Source organism: Ammospiza caudacuta, chromosome 15 (genome assembly GCF_027887145.1).
Source record: "Ammospiza caudacuta isolate bAmmCau1 chromosome 15, bAmmCau1.pri, whole genome shotgun sequence".
In the NCBI taxonomy this organism is placed as follows: Eukaryota; Metazoa; Chordata; class Aves; order Passeriformes; family Passerellidae; genus Ammospiza; species Ammospiza caudacuta.
This window is the reverse complement of record NC_080607.1, coordinates 13682523-13708292: the sequence shown is the minus strand read 5'-3', so window position 1 is coordinate 13708292 and position 25770 is coordinate 13682523. Positions and strand designations below refer to the sequence as shown.

Below are 25770 nucleotides of genomic sequence, written 5' to 3'. Positions count from 1 at the left end.
AGGAGGAGGAGGAGGAGAAGGAGGGAGAGGCGGGGAGGGAATGTGTAGGGATGGGAAGGAGGTGGAAGGATGGGAGATAAAGGGATGGAGGAAGATGGAGGGATGGGGAAAATGGAGAGGGATGGGAAGGTGGAAGGCCGAAGTCAGGGGGAGGCGGCAAGATGGAAGATGGAGAGATGGGAGGAAGGTGGAAGGAGGAAAGATGGAGAGACAGGAGATGTGGAAGGTGAAGGCTTGAGAGGGAGGTGGAGAGATTGGAGGCAGAAGGATGGAAGGATGGGGAAAATGGAGGAGAAATGGAGAGGTGGAGGGGTGGAAAATGGAGGGATGGGAAGATGGAGAGATGGAAGACTGAAATCAGAGGGTAACAGCAGGATGGAAGATAGAGGGAGGAGGAAAGATGGGAGGATAAAAGATGGAGAAACAGGAGAGAGGGATGATGAAGACATGAGAGGGAGATGGGATGGAGGAGATGGAGAGACTAGAAACAGAGGGATGGGAGGAAGACAGGTAGATGGAGGGAAGGATTTGTTTGGAAGACAGGGGAAATGATGGAAGTGCTGGCCCAGGGAGACTTGGACTCCCTGTGGGAACCTGGGAAGGGACAGGGCTGGCTTTGGAGGGGGCCACCAAACCCCACATCCCTTGCTGTGCCCCAGTGGTGAGAAGGGCTGTGCTCCCATCCGGGCTGGGAGGAGAGGGGTCCCTGCAGGGCACGACACGACCCTGGGCAGACCCTGAGCGCACTGCCCCTCATCTCTGTCTCATCAGTCCAGGAGCAAGTGACAGAGCAAGGGGCAAACACAGCAGAACAGATTTCTGCATCTGCAACATGTGTGGGGGCTGCTCAAGAATTTGTGATACAACAACAAAATCTCATTTTTAATTGGAAATGGGGTTCAAGTCCTAGGAGGACAAGGAAACCATAAACCTTCAGTAATATAATGACATTTTCTTTGCATAAAAAAATAATATGTAGTGGTCAGAATATTTATGTCTGTGTCAAGTGTGGATTTCCAAGGCCAATCCAAAATTTTCTGTGTCCCAAAGCCAAATATAGGTCAAAAGAAAGCTAATTTTGACTAAAGCTATGAAATAACCCAGAACAATTTTATGGCCCAGACCATCCTTCCAGTGAATTTAACAGCTAATTTAGATACTCTTATGAAAATACTCTTACCTTCCTAGGCTAATGGCTAAAAACTTACTCATTACGTGGATAAAAATGTTCCTAACTTCTCATTAGAGCTTAAAAGGAGGCCTTTTTTAATGAATATTATAGCTTATTGGTATTTTCTTAGAAATATGATAGTCAAGCTATCCTTTGTTTTTATGAAGCATTCCATGCACAACATAAAATGTACTGAGTGCCAGGAAAAATAAAAAAGAAACTTCCAAGGAGAAGCTCTAAGAGGATTTAAAGAGATTACCCCAACCTTGTTTTGGGACAGGGGTGGAAGATTTTCCACAGGTCTGGATGGGCTGGAGATGGACAGCAAGTGTGATAACGTGGAGAGGGAGAGGTTTATAACTCTCTTATTCTTTCTATCCATATTTTAGTGCTTTGCCCTTTTTTTACACAAAGGCTGAGGCAGCCTGGAAACAGTAGGGCAATGGCTGAGTTTAATAATGAAGATGGGATGGAGTAAATCCTGGTCACCTCTGCCAGGTGAGCATGGGATGGGCCTCTCCTGCCTCCTTTCCTTCTCCAGTAAATAGAATTTTTGTTTCTACCGCTTTTCCCAGGCAGGAAGAAGGGAGCTGGGCAGTGCCCTGTTCTGCACTGAAATAGAGCCTGACGGCCCATCAGCCTATAAATAGTGCAGGACCTGAGCAGGAGAGAGGGCTCTCAGACCTGGCTAATCCCGGCTCCCTTAAGCCACTTTACCCCAGCCTGGAGAGGCTTAAAGCCACAGCTGTGTGCCCAGGTTTGGGCACAAAAGGCTCTTCCTTAATGCCAGGTTTGGCTGGCACCCGGGGCAGAGGACTTCACTGAGCACATGTGGTCCTGGGGACCATCAAGCTCAACAGCCACGCCTAAATGGAATAATCTTCCCTCAGAAAAAATGGTGTGGATTTGCCCTTAAATGTTCAGCCGTGTGAAATTACAGAGACCCGAGGAAGTGAAATCCGAGGGTGGCTGAAGTTTAGCGCCTTGTCTGCCTCCATCTGGTGTCAGATCCAGGGCCCCCAAAACAATTCCCCTCCATCACACTGGGGCTTGATTCACCCTCCCTGTAAGCCACCACCAAATGATTTAGGGTGACTCAATAAAACAGAAATCCCCTTCCTCAGAAGGGATGGGTGTCGCAGACATCTTTTCATGAAAAATCCTTTCTTTAGGATTTTTCCTCTTGAGAAGCTGAGAGGCTTCAAGAACAAAATGTAAACATTTATTATCTGCTGCTGTGGAATGCAACAGGTGGATCTGTGATTGGTCTCATGTTGGTTATTTCTAATTAATGGCCAATCACAGCCCAGCTGGCTTGAGCTCTTTGTCCAAGCCACAAACTTTTGTTATCATTCTTTTCTATTCTTAGCTTAGCTAGCCTTCTAATGAAACTTTTTCTTCTATTCTTTTAGTATAGTTTTAATGTAATATATATAATAAAATAATAAATCAAGCCTTCTGGATTTATCTCACATGGAGTCAGATCCTCATCTCTTCCCTCAGCCTGAGACCCCTGTGAACACCATCACAGATGGGCAGCCTGCACATAAACATGGCAGGGACCTCTTTAATCATCATCACCTCCACCCCACCCAGCCCCACAGCCTCTGGGTTGAGATTTGGTGCTTTAAACTAAGCTAAAATTTCCATTTGCCCAGACATAACAACTGGAATTTATTTTTTCCCCCAAGAGGCCCTCACAGTGTAACTGGGAGAAGGAATAATCCGCAGTGCTGGTAATTTGTATGGATCTGGGATGTGAGCACCCCAGGCCGCCTGCCTGGATTTGCCTGGCTCTGGGGGTGTTCCTGCCCATGAATGTTCAGCTCACTGAGCAATTGTGTGTTTGTGGTTATAAAATGCAGCAGGTCGCCTCTGAAGGAGGGGGTTTGGGCAGGGCAGATGGCAGCCACGAGGAATGCCAGCCTGGATGTCACCCCAGGAGCTCTGGTCTCACAAGGGAGAAGTTGGGGCTGGACAGAGGGATGGCTGTAAATTGCTGCTTTCTTTCTATGCAAAGAAATAGAGTCCTTGAAAGGAGGAAGTGCAGCCTGGCCTCATGCAAGAGCCATTGGAAAAGCAGATCCAAGGTGGGTAGGGCAGTGGTTGTCCTTTAAAAGGCAGTTTGTGGACAGAGTGGAGGCTGTTAGGTTTCCTTCTTGCCATGTTCAGGCTTTCAGCTCCTTCCACACCAGCTTTGGAGGCTTTGCCAAGGTTTTGCACCCTGATATTTCAGCATTTACCATCTGCTGGGAGTGGACAAGCTCTAAACACCAAGGCACTGACCATCCTCTGCTCATGTACACATCCTGCATCCCATGGCAATCCTGACTGCTGGTGCACACAAACCAGGCATTCCCATTGCAGCTAAACCCAGATTAACTGGTGTTACAACAGGGTGGGATCTTCTGCTGTACATCCCAGGGGTTTCTAGAGCATGTTTACCTGGGGCTGGCTTTGGGGTCACACTTTCCAGGCCCCTGTGTTTACATGCCATGACCCTCCCAGTGTGTTTGCCTGGCAGCACTCCTGGCCCAGGGCACCAAACAGGAAAATATCATATGATTATAGAAACCCAGACTGCTTTGTGTTGGAAGGGATTTTAACCATCATCTCATTCCAACTCCACTGCCGTAGGCAGGGACATTTTCCACTGGACCAGTTTGTTCAAAGCCTCATCAAACTGGCCTTGAACACTTCCAGGGTTGGAGTAGATTTCATGAACTTTTAACATGAGCAGGTTTTTCAGCTCATGCTCGTGTTGTAAACCTGGAGAGGAGAGATAAAAACAGGATTTATGGGACAGAAAGGCAGGAGAAGGAGGAGAAAGGGAGTATTTTAAGGTCCTGCACTCAGCTCATGCTGCTGATACCTTTAAATTGGAGCCAGAGATTTAAAAATAAACTTTGGAAGTGATAACAAGACATCCAAGTCCTCCAGCCACTTGGCCATCTGGGGATGGAGTCTGGTGTCACCCCTGAAGGGACAGCAGAGTACCTAGGGCAGGGTGGCTGCTCCTCAGGACCCACCACAGTGCTCACATGGGTTTGATCACAGCCATTGGTGATCTGAGGTAGCAGTGCTGGAGGGACAATGCTTAAAGGCCTGGAAAACTGTCCCCATTCCTCCTGGGTGTCAGTGGTAGCACACAGCTCCAGGGATGCTCTTCCAGGAACCCCTTTTCCACCAAATATCTGAGTTATGGGGTTGAGGCTGTGGAGGATAAAGCTGCTCAGCCTGAGCTGCTGTCCATCTGGGAAGCAGCCAGGATGAACATTTCCATGCCCTGAAATATCTTTTAGCACCAGGGAAAGAGACAGGCACCATTTCATCCACATCTCATCAGGGACACTGTGACATTTCTGCTGCCTGGATGCAGCATCTGTGGGGGCTGCAGACTCTGATCCCTTAAATCTCCCTGTGAGCTGAGGATGGGGCAGAGCCCAATCTAGGTCAAGCCCAAATGAGATAAGGCACCTCTGCCCTGTGTTCAGTGCTGATTGCTGGATGCTGCCTTGCCCTGGACCATGCTAGGTTTTCAGCAGAGATGTCTGGTGCTGTGTCAAGCTGCACCAGATTGATGTGTTTGTTTTGGCAGCTGTGCACATCTCCCACTTAGGAAAAGCCTGATTAATCCCAGGGATGGCTTTTCCTATCAAACCACAGGCACTGAGTGAAAAGAGCCCTGGCTGCCCACATCTTCTGATGGCTTTAGTGGAAATGTTAAAGGAGATATCTGGATAACAGCATGAGCTTTGGGTGCATCCAAAGGGTGAAAAGAGGATCAGAGAATTTAATGAGAAATTTTTTTGCTGAACCAACCCCTGTAAAAGCCCTAGGATTTATATTGGTGAATAATTTGTTTTCATGTGAGGATAGTGACTGGTAGTGGCATCTCCCCTGATCCCACAAATGCGGGTCTGGGAGTTTTCTGCAGACATGGGTCCTGCTCAGTGTTGCTGCTGGTTTCTGCAAGATGATTTTCCAGTTTTTAGAGAGGAACAGATGAACCATAAGTCAGGAACTTGTGGAAGCAAGTTTACCACAAGCCTCTGGATTGCAGCAAGAGGCTGTATTCTCTCTTCACTGGCTTTTCCAAATTGGAGACATCCCTTTTGCACAGTAAATCAGACATGTTGTGACTCTATCTAACTCTCTCCACAATGTATTTTCAGATCAGACTCACAGCTCTGGGGGTCCTGATGCCAATTCCCTGTGCCCTTTGGGAACTCAGACTGCAGGTGAGCAGAGCTTCTCCCATCACCGTGGGGACAGTGATCCATGCCCTGATCTGACTTTGGTTTATTCTCCTGCCAAGGAGGCACTTGGGTCATTGCTGCACATGTCCCAGAAAGGCAGAGCACGAATTTCACATGACAGGTAAAATATGCTGCTCAAGCACCGCGCTTCAGGAAGGTCTTTCCCTGCATTTCCAGGACATTTCCCTTTCCAATTTAAACCATACAGGCAGGGGAAGATGTCCAGGCATTTCTGTCAGACAGAAGCATGGGCTGAGCATGGGCTTGGTGACACAGCCGCTCTGGCTCTGACAGAGACGGCCCCAGTGTGGCATCCAGGATGAATATTTTGGGTATGTTTTATCCATAGGTGGCAGCAGCTGCCTGCGCCGGGCGGACGCTGCCCTAATCCCAAACCTGGCACGGAGGAACAGGCAGGGGAGGAGGAGGAGGAGGAGCGAGAGGAGGAGGGGAAAAGGAGAACAAGCCTGAACGCAGGTCCTGCCTGCTCCCTCCTCTGCAGCAAGAGTGCCTCAACAGAGGGAGAATTAGGGAAACGCCTCCATGGGGCAGGACCAGGCTGAACAGCGCTGTGGAGAGCTCAAATCTGTCACTGACCAGACTGCCCAGAGAAGCTGTGGCTGCCCCATCCCTGGAAGTATTCAAGGTCAAGTTGGACAGGGCTTGGAGACCTCTGGGTTAGTGGGAGGTGTCCCTGCCCATGGCAGGGAGCAGGGATGAGATGGGCTTTAAGGTCCCTTCCAAGCCAGTCTGTGGTTCTGCTGCTGTGCCAGGATGAAGTGCTGCCTTCTTACCCAGGAAGAAAATTGCTGCATACTCTGGTGGGGAAGGGGCTGCTGGGCAACCTTTTATTGACCAAATTCCTGAAGCCACTGGGGTGTCACATCTGGTAACAGCATTGGGGTACCCCAAACACCCACTGATGCTGGCCCATGCATGCTGGTTCCTTCAGCAGTTCCTTCAGTTCTGGGGCTTTTGCTGGCTTCCAGAAATTTCTGCCAAGTTCAAAATTACACAAAAGCCTCTTGCTTAATGGCCCACACAAATGGCGGATAACAAAAGCTAGTTGCCAGAAGCTAAAAGCCAGATTAAAAAAAAAAAAAAAAAAAAAAAAAAAAAAAAAAAAAAAAAGAAAACACAGAAACCTTGCTAAAAAGCAAACTGGAGACACTTGCAGTCCTGTGCAGTCCTGGCCTCTAGCCTAGAGGCTCTAATGAGAGGAAAACCAAAGAGAAAAATCTATCCAAATCTTGTCATCTGCTCATTTTGAAAGTACAATTTCTTGATCAATATAAATGAAATGTATCTTCCTCTTTTCAACACACCTGATACGAACAGGCTTTGTCCTGGGAAACCAGACTGGCTGCTCAATCTCCCCTGACTGCTCTGTCCTACCCATGCTGCTCCTGCTGCATCATTAAAGGCAAAATGGAATTGATAGTGAGAGGAAAAGCAGAACAAGGCACGATTTTCTGGAGACGAATCCCCCTGAAGCAGCAAAGCCCCAGTTCACCCCTCATGGCTGTGGGGGCAGCATCACACCTCCAGTGTTATCTGCTTAATGAGGTGATCCTTTAAAAGCAGCCCCAAATGTGGATGTAAGTGGTGAAATTGCACAAAGGGACTGGGGCAGGTTTGTTCATTTCTGCTCTATCATTAATTAAAGCAATTAGCCTGTTCAGGCTCGGTGGGGTACACAATCATCCTGTACCTGCTGGGGAGAATATAATCCATTATGGAATATAATCTTTCTATCAATACACTCTAATTGCTCTGTACATTATTAGGGGGGTGGAGGATGCAGGAATTCATCTCTAGGGAGCTGAGGAGGAACCTGAGAGATGACACAGGCTACACTAAAACAAAAGTGACTTTTCATGTCTGAAGCACTGACTTTTTAGCCTTCTATCATTCCTTTCCAGGCCAGGAAAATCTCCAAGCCTGTGCCCTGGAACTCTCCATGCTGTGTACCCAGGCAGGACTGGGAGTGTCAGGACCCCGAAATCCAAGCAGTGCTCAAACCCAGTCACACAGCACAAAAGCAAAGCCTTATGCTGGGCATGAAAACAACCACGTGGCTGTTTAAACTGCCTGTTGGAATTTGTGTATTCAAAGTCCATCTCAACCTTTAGCCAAACCCTTCCCTGGAAAGCGCTGAGTCAGTATTATCAGTGGGGAAACTGAGGCACGGCTGGAGGAACTTGGTCCCCAGCTGGACCATGCATGTGCTTCTGTTGGCCCTTTAACCTCTGGGGTAAATTTTGTAAATAATCTATTTATTTACAGACTTTATTTACTTCATCTATTTATTTACTGCCAAGGCTTTCCCTGAAAGCTGTGCTGGCTGCTTTCCTCATGCAGTGTCCATGCCAGTGGCCATGGCAGTGGTCACTGTGGCCTTCTTCTTGGGTCAGCTGGGGACAGGGCTCACATGGAGTGTCCCCATGCTGGGGTGGTCATACCCCACTGAGAAACACACCCCTGAGGGCAGCTCGGCCTTTTTGCTGTCCCATGAGCTGTGCAGGGAGGTTGATGTCCTGGAGCAACCCAGGGCAGCCTCCCCTGGCACTGGGTCCTTGTCCTGAGGATTAAAGAATAACTCCAGATGAATAAGGAAAAAACCAGACTGGGGAGGAATGAAGCTCATTGCATGGGGAGTTTGTGACAGAACCACCGCAGGCTGGCATGTGGGCTCCCTTCTGCCTTCAATCCCTAAAACTGTTAAAGCATCACCCTCCAAAAATGTTCTTTTCCACAGCTGCACCAAAACTGCAAGGTTTTATCGCAGCCCTCAGCATGCTGGGCTGCAAAGCTCTGCTCTGGAGCATTGCTGAATTTTAGGGGAGAGAAAATGAGCAATATTTTAGGTATAACAAGTACCAAACTGCCTTTGTGGAGACACCTTAAGGCTCTGGCATCTCTTAGAGCATTTTGTGCTCAACCCCATTTCCATCCCAAACAGAAGGAAATTGTCTGTAGAGTTTCTGTTCCTCTTCAACACATCTGCTTCCTCTTGCACATCCATTGCCTTGGCTCCCCCAGCCTCACAAAAGCAGTGGTTCACGGAGCAGCAGCACCTGTACAGGATGCTACCCTGGTACCCAAACACAGCTCTGTGCTGTGGGTTGTACTTTGGCCTTGCCACAAGCTTTTTCTCTGAAATAAAGGGTTCTTTTCCAAAAGTCATAAAGCCCAGCCAGCTCAGAATCCTTCGAATCCCTATTTATTTAGTTTTCATGTTTACCCTCATTTGGAACGGAGCATTGTTTGAAAGGAGAAAGAAACTTCTCCAGCTAGGATCTGGAGCTGAACCACCTCAGAGATGAAGAGATGAGGGGTGGGCAGGATTTTTTGGGAGTATCATTACTGAAATTTAGAGGAGAAAAAATGAGGAACATTTTACGTATACCAAGTACCAAACTGCCTTTGTGGAGATACCTTAAAGCTCTGGCTTCTCTTAGAGCGTTTTGTGCTCAACCCCATTTCCATTCCAAACAGAAGGAAATTGTCTGTGGAGTTTCTGTTCCTCTTCAACACATCTGCTTCCTCTTGCACATCCATTGCCTTGGCTCCCCCAGCCTCACAAAAGCAGTGGTTCACGGAGCAGCAGCACCTGTACAGGATGCTACCCTGGTACCCAAACACAGCTCTGTGCTGTGGGTTGTACTTTGGCCTTGCCGCAAGCTTTTCCTCTGAAATAAAGAGTTCTTTCCAAAACTGATAGAGCCCCGTCGAATCCGTATTTATTTATTTTTCACGTTTACCCTCATTTTAAACGCAGCATTGCTTGAAAGGAGAAAGAAAGGAGAAAGAAACTTGTCCAGCTCGGAACTGGAGCTGAACCACCTCAAAGGAGAAGGATGTTTGGGCGGAACCCCCTCTCTCCGCGCTCCGGGCGCTGTTGCGCCGTCCCTCCAGCCCTCGGGGGTGTCCCCTGTCCCGGCCGCGACAGTCGCGCCCCGAGGCTGTCAGGGGCGTGTCGGGCGCGCCCCCGCTGCCATTGGCGGCGCGGTGCTGGGGCGTGCCCGGCGCGGATAAAGCCGCGGGGCGCGGGGGCGGCTCGGCAGCGCCGCGGCTCAGGCCGTGCGGTGCGAGCGATCCGCGGCCCCGCGCCGGACCCCGGCCCTCCCTGCCCTGCCCTCCCTGCCCTGCCCGAGCCCGCCGGACCCGCACACGGCCCAGGTGCGCTGCCGGGGAGGGGACGGGGGGCCCCGAGCCTTTGCTTTGCCAGGGGGTCGCTGTGGGGTGGAACTTCGCCGTGCCTCAGTTTCCCCGCTAAGGTTGATTCCCCCGCGTGTCCGGCAGCTGTTGGCAGCTGGCGCTGTGAGCCCTTGAGCGGTTTTTAGAGATTTCTTGGAGAACAAGGGGTCGGGCTGTGGGAAGAGTCAGCGGCTGGCAGGAAGGTGCTTTGTACCCGGAAGAGGGAAAGAACTGGAGCTCCAGTTCAGAAAGAATTTCTCCGGTTCAGAACTGGGGCTGGACCGCATCAAAGGTGAAGCGGGCGGGTTTATCCCGGCTCTGGCTGATGGGGAGGCTGCTGGGGACACGCTGGGGCTGGAGTTTCTTGCAGGAACACCCTCGGTGTGTGCCCCAGCTCAGCGTTTCTCTGTTTCTTATGCAACGTCCGCCTGGGATTTTGTAACTCCAGATGTTGATCTAAGGAGGGGAGCTGGATTCCTGCAAGAAAAACACCCGGGGAGGGGCTGCGGGGTCGGGAAGGGGCTGTGCCAGGCTGTGCTCTGCACAGGCAGTTGTGTAGGACGGAATTATTTTGGCTTTGCACGTAGCTCTTGGAGCTCTGTGGGTTTAATCCGTGTGCAGCGAGCCCCAGCCGCCGTTCCCAGTGCAGGGCTAGGAATGGAACTCTGTGAATGGTTCCATTTGCACCCCTGCAGCATTTGGGGGTGCAGGGCTGGGTCGGGGTGGGTGCTGACAGCTGCCTCCGTGCTCCCAGGTTCAGATCTGCACAAGAACCAAGATCAGGAACCATGGCATCCATCCCATCCAGCGGCTCGCTCATGGCCACGCACAACTATCGCAGAAGTAAGGGCAGGCTGGGGCTGGGGGTGCTGGGTGGGCACATGGGGGTCTCTGCCAGCTGTGGGGGGATGCAGCTCCAGCAGAGATGGAGCTGAGCTCGGGTCTGTGCTTTCAGCTGCATCCCCATGGGAGTGTTTGGTGAGGAAAGGGCACAGCCAGCAATGTCCCTGCTGCTGCCCACACCCTCCTTGGGCCCCCCAGCCCGTCTGTACCGGCTGCTGAGGGGACTCAAATCTCTTCATTTGTTACTAAGATTGTAGGGGATGGGGTGGATGGTTTCACCTTGCACTGTTGCTTCAGAAGTGAGCTCCAAAACCGGTCTGGGCAATGGTTGCTCCTGGTTCCTCATCCGGGAGAGAGTTTCTGGTTTAATGGATTGCTTAAACCAGAGGGAATTAAAGGATTCCCCCGAGATGAAAAAAGCAGCAGGCTTGGAGCTGTTGTACTAAAAGCACATGGATTATACACAGGAATTTGCATCCTCTTGGCCTCAAGTCATCTCTCAAGGCGACTAAATTTTATCCTTGGGGTTGCAGGTTTTTTCCTGCAGAGGTGTTAAGGTGTTTTTCTGCTCCCTATGATTGGAATGTCTGTTCCCTTCCTAGTGGTTTTTGCTGGCCTGGCACTAAACTGGGCACGCAGTGGAGTGAGTCAGTGATGAGGCTGAGCCGTATCATCCAGGCACAGCCTCACCAAGGCTATGTTTTCCTTCTCATGGCATGACCATGGGTCAGCAGTGGTTCTGATGGCCGTGATTTTTCCACAGGGCGCCTGAGCTCCACATCCAGCACCAGCTCCTGCAGCTCAGAGTACTCTGGGGAGGTCATCCCCCATGGCCCAGGTGAGTGTCACCTGTCCTGGCTCGTGGGAGCTCTTCCTGGAGGTGACCCAGCCCCTCCTGTGGGGTGAGGTTGGGGTGCCCAGGTTGCACTGACCTGGACTCTCCCTGCCATGCCCTGTTCCTGTTCCTCAGAACTGCCCAAGTCTGACCCTGGCCAGTGGTGGTCCAGCTTCTTCTTTGGGAAGACATCTCACCCAGCCATGAGAACGGTGTCAGAGTCCCAGGAGAGGTGAGTGCCTTGAGGTGACAGGGGTAGCAGCACCAGGGGCCATCCCTGCTGCATCCCCAGGGCGCATCCCGACCCCATGGACCACATCCATATAATCCAGGAATAAACGCAGGGCAGCAGTGCCACATGCGGGGGCTGGCACGGTGGCTGACTGTCCCTGTGCTGTGTGTTACAGCCTGGGAGCCCTGCGGGTGGCCGCAGCACCGATGGCCTGCGGGCTGGTGGCGGCCCCGGGCGCGGGACGGAGGCGCCACGCCAGCGAGTCGAGCATCACGGCCGCTCCCTCCCACCCGGCGGGCACGGCCCCTCCTCCCCTGTAGAACCCCGGCTGCTCCAAGCAAAACGCGCTGCTCTCTCGTGGAAAACCGCAGCAACCCCGACGATTCCGCTCCAGCCTTTTTTACTCTCTCCCGGTGTAACTAAGCCCTCTCGAAGCACATGCAGGAACACGTTTGTATTTTACCCTCAACTCGTACAATGGCAATGAATAAACTTGAGCAGCCTTTTAAGACGTTGTGGGTTGTTTTTTGTCCGCAAAGCGGTGCTGGGGGTGTTGGTGGGGCTGGACCAGGATGTGCTGGTGCCAATATCACGTGCCAGCCTGACTCTGTGTTTTGCACATGAGCAGGATCTGGCTGGGCCGTGCTGGTGTTGCAAACGCCTTCCCTCAGCCTCTTCTCTCCTTACTTGGCTACGCAGCCTGTCCCTGCTGGCAGGGAAGTTGTTTTGTTCCCTGAGCACACGGCTGCTCTGCGCTGCTTTGGTAGCTCCAGGGGCAGGAGCGAGTGCCAGGGCCTGAGCAGGTGTGGCTGGGGCTGGGGAAGGATTTGGGTAAACAGTGACCCCTCCATAATGAGGAGAGAGGTTAAACTTGCTCACGGCATGCATTTATGGACCTGGATATCAGGCTGGAGCTCATGGTGTGGATGGCTGCACTGGATTTGCAGCCCTGGATCCCAGCTGCCCCAGGTGCTGTTTCCCCTGATTTTTGTCTTCAATTATTCAATTTGGCTGTTTGATCTTTCTGTGACCAGCCCAATAGCTGGGAAAACAAGAGCCTGCATGAAGGGAGCGCCTTTGTTCCTGCTGGAGGCAAAAAAAACCACCTTGCAGAGTTTTATTTAAAGGTGCCAAATCTTCCTGTCTGCTGCCAGCCACAGCACGAGGTGTGGGGCTGTCCTGTGGGCACTGGGGGCTGCAGCTGAGGCCATGGGACCCCTGAGCTCTGCTTTGCCTCCTGGTGTCCCTTGCTGGCAGGACAAAGGGCAGGGAGCAGCTGGGGCCAAGTGGCTGCTCTGCTTTGTGGCTGCTTGCAGGGGCATCCAGGGTCATTCCAGTTCTGTTGTTTTTACGGCGGAAAGTGTTGAGTAAGCTTTTCCCTGAGCTCTGGTCCCTGTCAGGGCAGAGTGTCTGTGTTCCCTGTCCCTCCGGGGGGCCAGGGCAGCACTGGCACCTCTGCTGCCCCTGTGTCAGTGTGTGCACCCGAGGGGGATGGCTTCAGGGCTGTTCCAGCACTCTGGGCACTGCCAGCACCCTGAAGGTGACCCCCATGTCCATGGCAGCAACTGATCTGATGTGACTTCCAGCCAGGCAGAAAACTGCTGTTGTTGTTGTGGGGCTGCCTTTGAAATTCAAGAAACACAGGAAAATCACGATAAAATAAACCATTTCTGAGTAAGACAGGCAAGGTGGGCTGGCTGGCTGGGACGTGTGGTTGTGGCACTGCTTCAGGGTCTTCCCAGGGCCAGAAAAGCTCTTTGGGTGCTGCTCAACCCCAGGTGCCTCAGGGATCTCTTCTGCTGCTGGTTGCCAGCAAAAGCCACGTATTTTGGAGAGACAAATACTTTTTTTCAAGCCTGAGAATCAGTGTGGACACACAAAGGTAAAGTCAGTATTACTGTATTTGCTTGTTGGTCTTGTGATCATGGAGGGACAAATCCAGCAACTGTCCTCAGGCACCCAGGGGAGGCAGTGACAGGGCAAAGGCACCAATGCCACATCCCTGGCTTTCCTCTGGGCACGTTCCCCAGCCTGGTCCAGCTCTAAGTGAGCTGCTCTCTGATGCCATGAGCACATGGATGCTCCCCTATGCAGTGTTTGGATGCTGGATGAAGGTTAAGTTCATTCCCACATTGCTCCAAGGTGTTGGATTTACAGCAGGGACTGCAACACCTGTCAGTGTCTGCCCTTCTGCCCATGGTTCCCTGTCCAGTGAAGCAAAACTGCCTGGAAAACCCCTGCTGAATTAAAGGCTGTTTTTCTGAATGTCTGTGAAGTGTCACAGACTCAGACTCCTTCTCTGCTGGGAGTGGAGATACAGAGAGAGTCCAGATCCCCCAAAATGTGCTCCTAGGCAGCTTCATGGCATTTCTGAGAGCAAAGTCCTTGGCATTGCCTTTTATTGCTTGGGATTGAAAGGCTTTTAGGGCCTTTCTTATCCTTTCACAGCCTGCAGACATTTTGGAAAAGCATCTGACAGCCAAGCACATTTATTTTTGTTCTGTTTCTATCTCCACTGCTGTGGGTGTCTCTCTGCTCAAGTAACAAGTGATGAGAGAAAACTCTCATTTCACAATTCTATGGAGCAGGCTCAAATTGTGGCAGGAGAGGTTTAGGTTGGATATCAGGACAAATTTCCACACTGAAAGAGTTCCCAAGCATGGGAGTCCCCACCCCTGGAGAGTTTAAAAGCCCCATGGATGTGGCACTTGGGGCCATGGGTTAGTGGTGGGCTCAGCAGTGCTGGGGGAATGATTGTACTCAATGATCTTAGAGGGTTTTTCCAACCTACGATTCCAGCTGATTTCCTGTATCCTCATGTTGCTGCTGTGGTGGGATAGCAAGGGAAACACTGTGCAGTAGAAGATAATGAAAGGGGTTCCCCATACACTCCACACCTCCCTAATCCATCCCCTTCTTCCTGTAGGGAGGGACAAGCACCCACCTCCCATGGCATTCCACAGGGGCTGATGTCCCCCCCTCTGCCTCCTTGATGGTGTTTTAACTGTTGATTAATGCAGATATTTGCTAAAAACTCGTGCTGCTGTTTTCTGCTCACTCGTCCTTTGCAGCAGCCCTCGTGCCACCCCGCCGCCTCCAGTGAGAAATATTTCTTTTCATTCCCTGCCTCTTGCTGCTGGGGGCTGTTTTGGTTTGGTTTATTTCCCTCCAGCAGCTTTGCTTCCCCCTCACCCTTCAAACGCTGATGTGGGCCCTTAAAAATAGAAATGAGCTGTGCAGCTGAAATACATTGCGTTAGCCTGAGGCTGCTTCCAAATGCCACTGGGTCAAGGCTCCCATCCTTGAATCCTCACACGGGCACATGCCAGGCTGCAAGTGGAGCAGGAGGCACCTGTAACAACAGGATTTGCAGTGCCCTCTAACAGCAGGATCTGCAGGAGGTACCTGTGACAGGATTTGCAGTGCCCTCTAACAGCAGGATCTGCAGGAGGTACCTGTGACAGGATTTGCAGTGCCCTCTAACAGCAGGATCTGCAGGAGGTACCTGTGACAGGATTTGCAGTGCCCTCTAACAGCAGGATCTGCAGGAGGTTCCTGTGACAGGATTTGCAATGCCCTCTAACAGCAGGATCTGCAGGAGGTACCTGTGACAGGATTTGCAGAGCCCTCTAACAGCAGGATCTGCAGGAGGTACCTGTGACAGGATTTGCAATGCCCTCTAACAGCAGGATCTGCAGGAGGTTCCTGTGACAGGATTTGCAATGCCCTCTAACAGCAGGATCTGCAGGAGGTTCCTGTGACAGGATTTGCAGTGCCCTCTAACAGCAGGATCTGCAGTGCCCACTACGGAGCAGTGCTGGAGGGACTGGGACCCCAGCACTCCTGCCTTTGTGGAGTGGATTAAGGAAAAGCCTGGTGCAGATTTTCGGGGAAGGGTTGCAGTGCCCAGCTCAGGCTGAGATCCTGGGAGCAGATAGGAAAATTTGGGTTCCCCCCCTCACCACCAAGTTTATCTACTTTTAGAAAACAAGTAATGGCTCTGAGAAATGCCAAAACCCAGCAGACCGTGCTGGAGGGCACACCCAGGCTGTGGATTGGCTTTTCATGCAGCAGAGGAAGAGGAGGAGGAAGGAAAACTGCTGTGGACAGCACCGTGTCATTACATCCCCAAATTCCCTCTCCTCATCCCCAAGAGCTCACTGTGACTGCTGAGTGAGCTGTTTTGGGCCATGTGTGTGACAGGCTGGTGGCATCTCCAGGTACCCCACCATGGATGGCTGTGCCCCACACCAGCCCCGTCACCCCACGCTCTCCCCTCTCCTCCTGCTTATTTTTGAGCTCCATCTGGTGGCAGCCAGACCTGCAGATTTACTGTTTTATTGCCATTTGAGCAGCCTGCTCTAGGGAGGTGGAACAAGGCGAGCTTGAAGGTCCCTTCCAACCCAAACCGTTCTGTGATTCTGAGGTGCAGCAGCTCCCCACCGTGTTCCTGCCCTTCCTTAGTGTGCCACAGCCCTTCACCTGCTGGATGTGCCTTCAGTCTTTATTTTCCTGCAGGATAAGACTAGGGCTGGGCATAGCTGTGCTCTCTGCTCAGGTGTTTGATCAGGCTGCAAAATGTTTGTGCAAGGAGAGGATTTCCTCTTGCAACCATGTCCAAACACAACCTGTTGCTTTTTCCATCTGGGAATACTCCAACCAGGAGCTGCTGGGACAGGGACAGGAACAGAGCAGGCTTCATCCCACCCCTAAACCACATTCCTGCCTCCCCTTTCCAGGCCCCTTGTGTTTGGAGACTTGCTCAGCCAAGAGCCAGACTTGTTTCTGCTGCTCTGCACAGCATGGACACTGCCCAGGCGTGGGGAATGTTACATAAACTTTATTAACTTTATAAATTCCAACGTTGCTGTTGGCTCAGTCCCCCTGGTCACCTGCAAAGGGGCAATATGAGCTTGTCAGGAGGAATTCTAAACCTCTGCCAGTTGCCTTTCACCCACAGCCTGTCTGCTGCTGCTGCCACCACAATTGTGTTAGGGCTCTAACAGCCCCACTTGGGCTGCCCCTGCCTGCACCAGCCTGGAGCTTTGACATTGTTCCAATTCCTGCTTTTCCATGTGTCCTTCCACTGCTGCCAGGGACAGTCCAGCCTCTGGGAGTGTGCATGGGCAGGGGGCAACAGGAACTTGGTGCAGCAAACTCTGCCGTGGCTAGGGAGGGACAAGAGGCTCAAGGTCCCCCTGCAATGCCAGATCCTGGGATTAGGGAGGAGCTGGGGGTGGTGGGAGCATCTCTTGGCCTTCCCCATGGGTGGGATGAAGAGTAAAGTAGGGTGATGCAGGGTTTTACCTTTGCTGCCTGCACCTGGGATAAAGAGGCAGTCAATATTAGAACACAGAGATTCATTTTTCTTGGAATTACCACAGGATGGTGAGTGAGACAAGGATCCAGAGCAGAGCAGCCCAGTCAGGAGCTGACTCTGCAGAGTCCTCAGGGCCATGAGGGGAAAAGGGTGGCCGAGGCACACAGGGGTACTTGGGTGAATAGAGTCCAAAGAGACACAAGAATGGTTTTATCTGTGGTTGCAAGAGTGGGGCTGTTTGCAAATCAGTGCTTCCTTGAACCCATCCTTGGTGGGCTCTTTGAACCTATCCCTGGAAGTGTTCACACCCAGGTTGGACAGGGCTTGGAGCAATCTGCTCTACTGGAAGGTGTCCTGTCCTTGCCAGGAGGGTTGGAACAAGAGGAGCTTCAGGGCTGTGCCCACCCAAGCCATTCCATCATTCCTGGGAGGGAGTGGAGCAATGTGCTGAAGGAGGAGCATCCAGCAACGCCCTGTGGATGCACACATTTATTGATAAATACACCGAACACACACTACAAGATAAATCAAGCAGAGCCACAACTGAACATGAGCTGCAAACCTTCACGTCTGTGTGGGGAGCAGCAGGGGCCTCCCACCCTGCTGAGTGAACGAAGATGTAAACTTTGAGTGATGCCTCCATGGGGCTTCTCCAAACTGTTACACAGCCAAGCGCTGGCAACGAGTTCTGCACAACTTGTTGCTTTCTGCCTTGGCCACCTCCCTGCACCCTGGCTGTGAGGGACCACAGGCTGTTTTCTGGGGGAATGTGCTTTCCTTGTAGCCCTGTCAGAGGGCAAACCAGAAGGAAGGAACTTTTTGGCAAGAGCTGGCCTGGAGGGGCTTGTGCAGGAAGGATGGTGGGAAGGGGTCCCTCAGGAGAGGGAGCTGAGCAGCCGCCTGTAGATGAAGCCCAGCTTCTCCCTCAGGGCCAGGAAGGTGGGACGCTCCTCTGTGTTGCCATTCCAGCACTCCAGCATGATGCTGTAGATCTCAGGAGGGCAGGGGCTGGGCCGGGGCAGGCGGTAGCCCCTGGTGATTTGCCGTACGGTTTCTTGGTTTGTCATTCCTGCAAGGAAGGAGGAGAAACCCCTGAGTCTGATGTCCCCAAAGGATGCCCTGAAGGTACACCTGCAGTGGCCAAGATGTCACTGGTGATGCTGTGGTGTCTCTGTGCCAGAGGGGTGGTAGAAAAGAGGATCTGGGATATCCAGACCAACTTTCTGCCCCCAGCTCCTGCACACACTCTGCAACCACTGAATATCCCTCTAAGACATCCCTGAATGGACAATAACCTGCTCATGCTCCAGGAGCTGCTGCCATATCCCTTAGGGAAGGGACAATATCGCATTTCATGGAGTGGGGCAGCAGCCCTACCTTCATAGGGGATCTGTCCATATGTGAAGACCTCGTAGAGCAGAATCCCATAGGACCAGACATCGGACTTCAGGGAGTAGGTGCGGTAGTTGGCTGCCTCTGGGGCCGTCCACTTCACTGGGATTTTAGTGCTGCTGCTGGTGGAGTAAATGTCATCCTGAAAAGCAATGGCAGACAGGATATGAGGGATGGGGTGAACAGCACAGACACAGCTTTAAGGGATGGCAGGGATTGCCTCCATCACGGGACAGCTCTATGAGCTCGAGTGGTGGCAGAGAGGGACCAGAGCATCCCCTGAGCTGACCTTGAGGAGCCGGGCAAGTCCGAAATCAGCGATTTTGCAGGTGAGCTCCTCTCCAACCAGGATGTTTCTGGCTGCCAGATCCCGGTGGACAATGTGCTTCTCCTCCAGGTACCTCATCCCATCCGCCACTTGGCAGGAGATGTTGAGCAGGTGGGAGGTGCCCAGGGACTTCCCTTCAGGACCTGTTAATCCAGACAATCCAAGCATTGGGGGCAATCTACCAACACCTTTTTTGGTGTTTTGGTTTGGAAGGAGACCCTGTGCTGGCACTGTGGGACATGAGGATGATGTAAAACCTCAAATTTGTGCTCCTGTCTAACGATCCTTGTTGTACTGTGTGGGAAGTTCAGCACAGCCATGTGCTCCTCAGGCATGGGACAGGGGTGGGCTCTGAGGAGCACCAAGGTCACAGATATCCATGGCTTGTTCAAAGCCAAAGGTGACCTTCTGCCATACAAATCTCCCTGCAGGCCTCTCAGCCTGCTGTACCTGTGAGCTCCAGCTCTGCTGCTGGAACCTCAACCAGAAACAAGGTCAGTGTAGGTGGGAAGGGGAGCACCCTGTAGAAAAACAGGTCTTGGTGGGAGAGGTTTGTTTGGTTGTGCTGGGTCAGGGAAAAAAAGGCCAAGAAAATTAATCTGGGTGATGAGTGGTCCATGGCATGTTATGAGCTCTGCACATGCACCAACCCACGGGGAGGTTTGGCTGTTTCATTCCTAAAGAGGGTGGAGTTGTCCAAACAGAGCAGTGAGATTCTGTCCCCTGGTGGGAGTGGCAGACCATAGGGAGCTTGAGGAGGGATGAAGCTCCCTACCAACGGGATTGGGCTCCCAGGGGTTGATACAGACCCAGCCCACATGGACACCCAGAGGATCATGAGAGACTTCGTGTCCCAAGACCATCTCCACCCATCCATCTACCCATGGATTGCGCTGTGTTACCACTGATCAAACAGGGCAGAAACCAGGCTGGCACTCTGTTAGGGTCCCCATTCAGGTTCATAGGGCCCCTCTGAGGCACAGGAAGCAGTGACCCAGCACTCACTGTTGAGGTAGCTGTGGAGGTTGCCCTTGCGCATGAGCTCGGTGATGATGTACACGGGCTCCTCCAGGGAGCACACGGCGTGCAGCTGGATCAGCTTCTCATGCCTCAGGCGCTTCAGGTTCTGAATCTCCTTGGTGAAGTCTTCTGCTTTCATGTCAGCTGTGGGACAAAGCCAACACAGCCCTTGTGAGCCACTTTCTCATGTAGACATTGGGACTTCAGTGACTCCAATTGGGATGAGGACCTTTTTTACCTCCTCACAGCCCGTCCCTGCTCTCAAAGCTCTCAAAGCTCTGCACAACCTATGTTTCAGAGCCAAAGAGATGTTTTCCACCATGTGGCTTTGGGTCCCATTTTCAGGTTCATAGTCCCATCAGGACTTGATGTATCACAAACCCACTTGATTTGATGTGATGTCACTTGTCATACACTCAGTGGCTGGAGCCATTTATAGGGATACAGCCCAAAGTTAGGTTTGTGCACAGAAATATTCCAATGGCTCCTCACCAGGTCCTCCTGCCATTTGCATGATAAAACAGTCACCGTGGCCAAGAGGATGAGGAAATAAAGGAGGGTCTGTCACCCTGATTTTTAAGATTTTCTAAGCCTTCTGATGTTGACATTCTTGTAGTGAACTTTCTCACACACTTTCTGTAAATAACTCATTGTTTTGCATTCCTTTATAGAAGAGGAGAAAGTTGATAGACTGTCAGTTTGTCCAGTGTCATTGGAGAGGTGGCAGTCACCCTCCAATCCACTGTCACTTTTAGAAAACTATAAATGTTAGAGTCAGAAAATAAACTTCCCTTTTCTTCACCTTAAGAACAGCAGTGTGCGCTTGTGTTCTTTTGTGTCCTATAGCGACAAGGGTCAATGATAATGGCAGTGAACGAGAGACTCAGTTGGCTGCTGTTAACATTTGATTCTCCACGCACCTTTAATGATCTTGATGGCCACTGGCACGGTGTTCCTCCACAGCCCTTCCCATACCTCTCCAAAGTAGCCCTCTCCCAGCTTCCTCCGCAGGGTGAACTCCCAGCGCGGGCGCTCCCAGCCATCCCTCTCGGGGGGAGTCTGTCAGGTGGACATGGAATGGCACACTCGGACCAGCCAGACAGCCAGGACCTGCTGCTGGGGCCTGCAGCAACCCTTGGTGCCCACAGAGGAGCAGGACATGGTGCTCCACCAGCCAGGGCTGAGCCTGAGCACTGCCCTTCCCTCTGTGCTCACTGCGGGCACAGAACACACGGGGCATCCTCTGCATGAGCCCTGCTGGGACCCCAGCTGTGCAAGCAGGAGAGTTTGGAGACTACATGGAATACCAAGAGTTCAAGTCATGATTCACTCCTCATCAGACTTCAAAAGTGGCTTTTCTCCATCCCCACCAATAAATAAAAATTCGTGAATTAATATTACTGCATATTATGTCTGATTTAGATTTTAGTTCATTGAACATTTCTTTTGTCCCACACCTTTCAATTTCACTCTTGGATTATTCACATGGTTAATTGCTGTTTCCAAGTCATAATCAGTAGATGGAACTCTAATCAGGAAATGAGCTGGCAATTTGAGATTAATACTGTAATTAGACTTATGAGCACTGCACTAATTGGTATGAAAACTTTATAAAAGCCATGTGTTTTGTCTTATATTCTCAGGAAAAAATTGGAAGGGCAGGTATTTCCAGAATCTGTATTGAATGGAATTGTAACAACTTGGTTTCCAGTCTTTGAGACGGACAACACATTTCAGAAAATTCTGCTCAAACATACATATAAATGCCTTAACGTGGCTGATTAAAGTCAATGCTGGCAGCTATACTAATGGTGGGCTTTAAATTTAGTTTAATAAACTCAAAACCCAAAGGGACAGACTAATTATTTCTAGTTTCCCTTTCCCTTTTCCCACCCCGGGGAGAGCTGTGCCCGTACACACCGCGGGGCTGCAGGGCTGCAGCAGGGGGCTCTGGATGACCTTCCAGTGCTCCGTGTAGAAGGCGAGCAGCTCCTCCATGTTGGGGAAGGGGTGTCCCTTCTGGATGTAGAGGCTGCCCCGGGGGCTCTTGCAGATTCGGAAGTGGCTGACCTTGGCGTGGTTGCGCACTGCGGGGAAGCCCAGGTTGGGGAAAACTCAATTTGTGCAGAGATCAGTCCCTCCCCACCTCCCTGCTGGCTCCACCTTCTCTCCTTTAAAGATTCCAAGTCTTCTAATGAAGCTAAAGCAACACAACTCTCCCTTGGACTGCTTCATCTCACTCCCCACGTCCCTTCTGCTCCCACCTCCTGGCCCTCATTGTGAGCCAGGCTCCTTTGGACCACAGAGGTGATGCTTTATTATCAGGTGTAATTAATTAGCTTTATTGCTAGGAATAACTCCACCATGGACTGCTCAGACAACATCAGAGCTGCTCCAAGAGGATAAACCAGGAGTGGCTGTGACTCCCACAGCTCAGGGACTGATGGTGGGATGTAGAGTTTGCCATGAATTTTCCTAGGATTACTTTTATGGGGATTAAAACAAATTGTAATAGTACTGCCTGGTCCAAAACCCCCTGAATTCAGATTTCAGTATGTGGGAGCAGCCCAGGCCCTGGTAATCTGGAGTGGCAGCATATTTTTAAACAACCCTCAGATGACAAAAGCTGCTGGAATGAAATCCTGGGAGTTAGTGCCACGGAACCATAATTAAGCTGCAGTGAAATGTTTATGGCTTTCATACCCCAGACAGGAGCCATGCACTTTCCTTTGCCACAGTGATTCAACAATCCGTCCCTGCCCTGTAAACTTTCCCCTCACCCTCAGAAAGCAGACCATTCCCTTCAACAAGGTGCTGAAAAACGCTTTAAACTTATTCTTGTTTTCACCCCATGCTAAGCAAGCCAGGAGCTGTTCCTAAGGAGCAGTCTGCTTCCTTTCCTTGTGCTAATTATATCTGGATGATTGCCACAAGGTCACCTGAGAGAGAGTATTCGCCCTTGCTGCTCTCGCTGTCCCGGACGAGGAAGGAGCCGTGCTGGTTGGGAGGTGAGAGGAGGAGCTGCTCCGCTTCATTTCGGCTGATCTTGCTGAAGTACCAGCTGGGGAGCAGAGCAGAGGGGTCACAGCAGGGCAGGGGAATGCTGCACTGATGGGTCTGCATCCATTTCAGGGGATTTTGCACCCTCTGAGCTGGGGAGGGGGAGCAGCTGCTGGGATCCCACTGTTTGCTCATTCCTGCAGCCACCAAGCAAGTGGCACAGTGGCTAGGCTGTGTCACAAAACCTGTAGACCAAAGCTGTTTCCATTGGGTGGGCTTTACAGGCACTTGCTGCAGTTTATTGTAGCTCACTGCCTGCAGACCATTTCACAGAATCAGAGAATCCCAGAATGGTTTGGGTTGGGAGGGACCCTAAAACACCTCCTGCCGTGGGCAGGGACACCTTCCACTAGCCCAGGCTTCTCAAAGCCCCTTCCAGCCTGGTACTGAACACTGCCAGGGATGGGGCATGTCCTTCACCAGTCTCTGGACACTGCTGTCCGGGTCTCAGCTCCATCCCAAGCCCTGAGCTGAGGTTTATACTCTTGGGCTGACAGCCTGTGGTAAATAAAGCACTGAACGACCTGGCGCTGTGTGGAAAATACTCTGGAGAGGTTGTCCCTGTGTCCTGCCATGACACAGGGACATCTGCAGGCACAGGATTCCTTTGCCCTTCTTGACCTGCAGCTCATGGGCAGAACCAGCTCTGAGCCTGGGCATCAATGGAAACACCTCTGGCAATTGCCATTTGCTGCTCCAGCCTTGGCAGTGCTGGCTGGGATCTTCACAGCACCAAGCCAGGGGAGGACCCAGCCAAACCCCTTTTCTCTGTCACCTCACTGAGATTCCTCACTGAATTCCTGTGAGGAAAGGCAGGTTGGCTGGCTGGATCCCGACACAGCGGGATGCACATTAAGACGCAGCTCCATCCAGCCTAAGGCAGCCAGGACGTGAGAAGCCAAAAGTTTCATTAGCTGGGATCGCCAGCGTCTGAGAAGCCGCGCAGGAAATTATACGTGATGGGGTGAACAAATTACCGGGCAGCTGCGAGGCGGCTCCGCGCAGTCTGCCTGAGCGCTCACGGCTCGCTCGGGCGGGGAAGCCGCGCACGGTCCGGCCCTGCCCCGCCCCAGCATCGGCAACGTCCCGGTCCGCAGCACGGGGCTGGGCAGCGGCTGCGCACGGCTGCTGCTCACACGGGGACACACACACAGGTACACACAGGTACACACATATGTGCACACACACGTACACACACACAGGTACATACACACAAGTACACACACATATATACACACATATGTTACATACACATGTACACACACTGGTGTATACACACACAGGTACACACATATACACATGTACACATACACACACACAGGTACATACACACGCACAGGTATACACACACAAGCACACATGTACGCACACAGGTACACACATACACACGTGTACACAGGCACACGTACACACAGGTACACTCACGGGTACACACACACACATATGTACACACACAGGTATACACACACAAGCACACATGTACGCACACAGGTACACACATACACACGTGTACACAGGCACACGTACACACAGGTACACTCACGGGTACACACACACACATATGTACACACACAGGTACACACACATGAACACACACATGAACACACACATGAACACACACATGTACACACATATGTACACGCACAGGTACACACATATGTACATACACACAGATACACACAAGTCCACACACACGTACACACGTACACACACACAGGTACACACACGTGTACACACACAGGCACACACACACAGGTACATACATCTGTGTGTGTGCTACATGCTCCCCCGTAGCCTGTCCTACTCTTCCATGCCATGGGAATAAGGCAGGGAGGGAGCCGACCCCGCGGTCCACACCGGTGTGGTCCCAGCACAGCCCAGCCGGATGGATTTGCCTTCCTCAAAGGACACGCAGGGAGGGTCTCTCCTACCCCACCCGCACATCGGGGACCCTTCCCGGGCTTCTCTCGCTGCTCTCCTTCACCCCACCCAGCACAAGGCTGGCGCGGGGGCTCCCCGGGGTGCCGCAGCCCCGCGCTGCCCGCGCTCGGTGACTCAGGGCACGGAGGGAACAGCTGTGGCTCGGGGCGCTTCGCCCGACGTGTCGGGACCAGGTTGCCTTATGCAACGAGGAGCTGGGCTTTTCCCGGCTGCCAGAGGGCTGAGACATGCCCCGAGCTCCCGGCCGGCTGGGAGAGGCACCCACCGGGAGGAAACCCCCAGCCCTGGATAAGCAGGATGGCAGCAACAGCTGGCCCTGGGCTTCCTGGCAGGTGCCAACCCAAAAATGCTTCTTCTCGTGCTCTCAAGCCATTTGGAGCTGGCAGGGGTCAGGTACAAGCTCCCCAGCTCCCTCTCTTCCTGCTGGGTCCCCTTTAACAAGACGGAAAGCAGTAGAAACAAGCAGGAGCCTTTGCAACCCTGCCCAGAGCCAGCCCAGCCCGTGCCAGGGTGATGCAGCCAGGAAGGGACACCGGCATCTCTGGCGCATCCCCCAAATCTCTCTGCCTCTGCCAAACACCTCCACCCTCCTGCCACGACCTGCAGGAGCTGCAGGGGCTGCAGGGAATGCAGGGGTGCCCAGGGGATTCAGGGATGCTCAGGGAAAGACAAATCCCCGCTCAGTCCCTAATGACCAAAGCAGGGGACGGGGATCTGGTGCTCGTCGCCGCTGTGGAGGGTGAGCGCTGCCTCTCCCTGCCCGAGCCCAGCCTCCATCCATCCCCCGGTGCATCCAGAGCCGGGGATACTTACGGGCGGTGAGCAGAGGTGCCCTGGCTGAGGTTGGCCACGTAGGCAGCGGGGACGTAGCCCATGGCCGGCTCCCCCAGCAGCCGCCGGGCTAAGACATACTCGCCCTCCTCTCTGAGGACACGCAGTTTGTCCCCTGCGCTTATGCTCAGCTCCTCGGCGCTGCGGGCTGTGAAAGCGTACAAAGCGATACAGAGAGACGACTTGGGGATGAAGGAAATGGAAGTCGCCTCCGAGTTGAGCGAAACGGAATCAGAGCCAAGATACCCCAGCGAGCAGCTCTCCGTCACGGAGCGGGGACGGAGCTTGTTCCAGAAGGATGTCAGGAAGGTCAGGCGCTTCCTGACGAACTGCTCCAT

General features: G+C 52.3%; 2 protein-coding genes across 2 annotated transcripts; one reads left to right on the top strand and one right to left on the bottom strand.

Annotated features, from left to right (window-relative positions):
* The first annotated feature begins 9466 nt into the window (after positions 1-9466).
* PPDPF (pancreatic progenitor cell differentiation and proliferation factor) lies at positions 9467-12049 on the top strand. Its single transcript, XM_058814856.1, has 5 exons — positions 9467-9612; positions 10385-10473; positions 11237-11311; positions 11444-11540; positions 11716-12049. The coding sequence occupies exons 2-5, from the start codon at positions 10419-10421 to the stop codon at positions 11858-11860; spliced, it is 372 nt and encodes a 123-aa protein (XP_058670839.1). The 5' UTR covers positions 9467-9612; positions 10385-10418; the 3' UTR covers positions 11861-12049.
* A 5454-nt stretch (positions 12050-17503) lies between these two features.
* On the bottom strand, positions 17504-25770 carry LOC131564349 (tyrosine-protein kinase Srms-like). Its single transcript, XM_058814759.1, has 8 exons — positions 25415-25770; positions 22540-22661; positions 21521-21687; positions 20521-20659; positions 19586-19744; positions 18542-18723; positions 18238-18394; positions 17504-17929 (listed from the first exon to the last, which is right to left on the bottom strand). The coding sequence occupies exons 1-8, from the start codon at positions 25768-25770 to the stop codon at positions 17736-17738; spliced, it is 1476 nt and encodes a 491-aa protein (XP_058670742.1). The 3' UTR covers positions 17504-17735.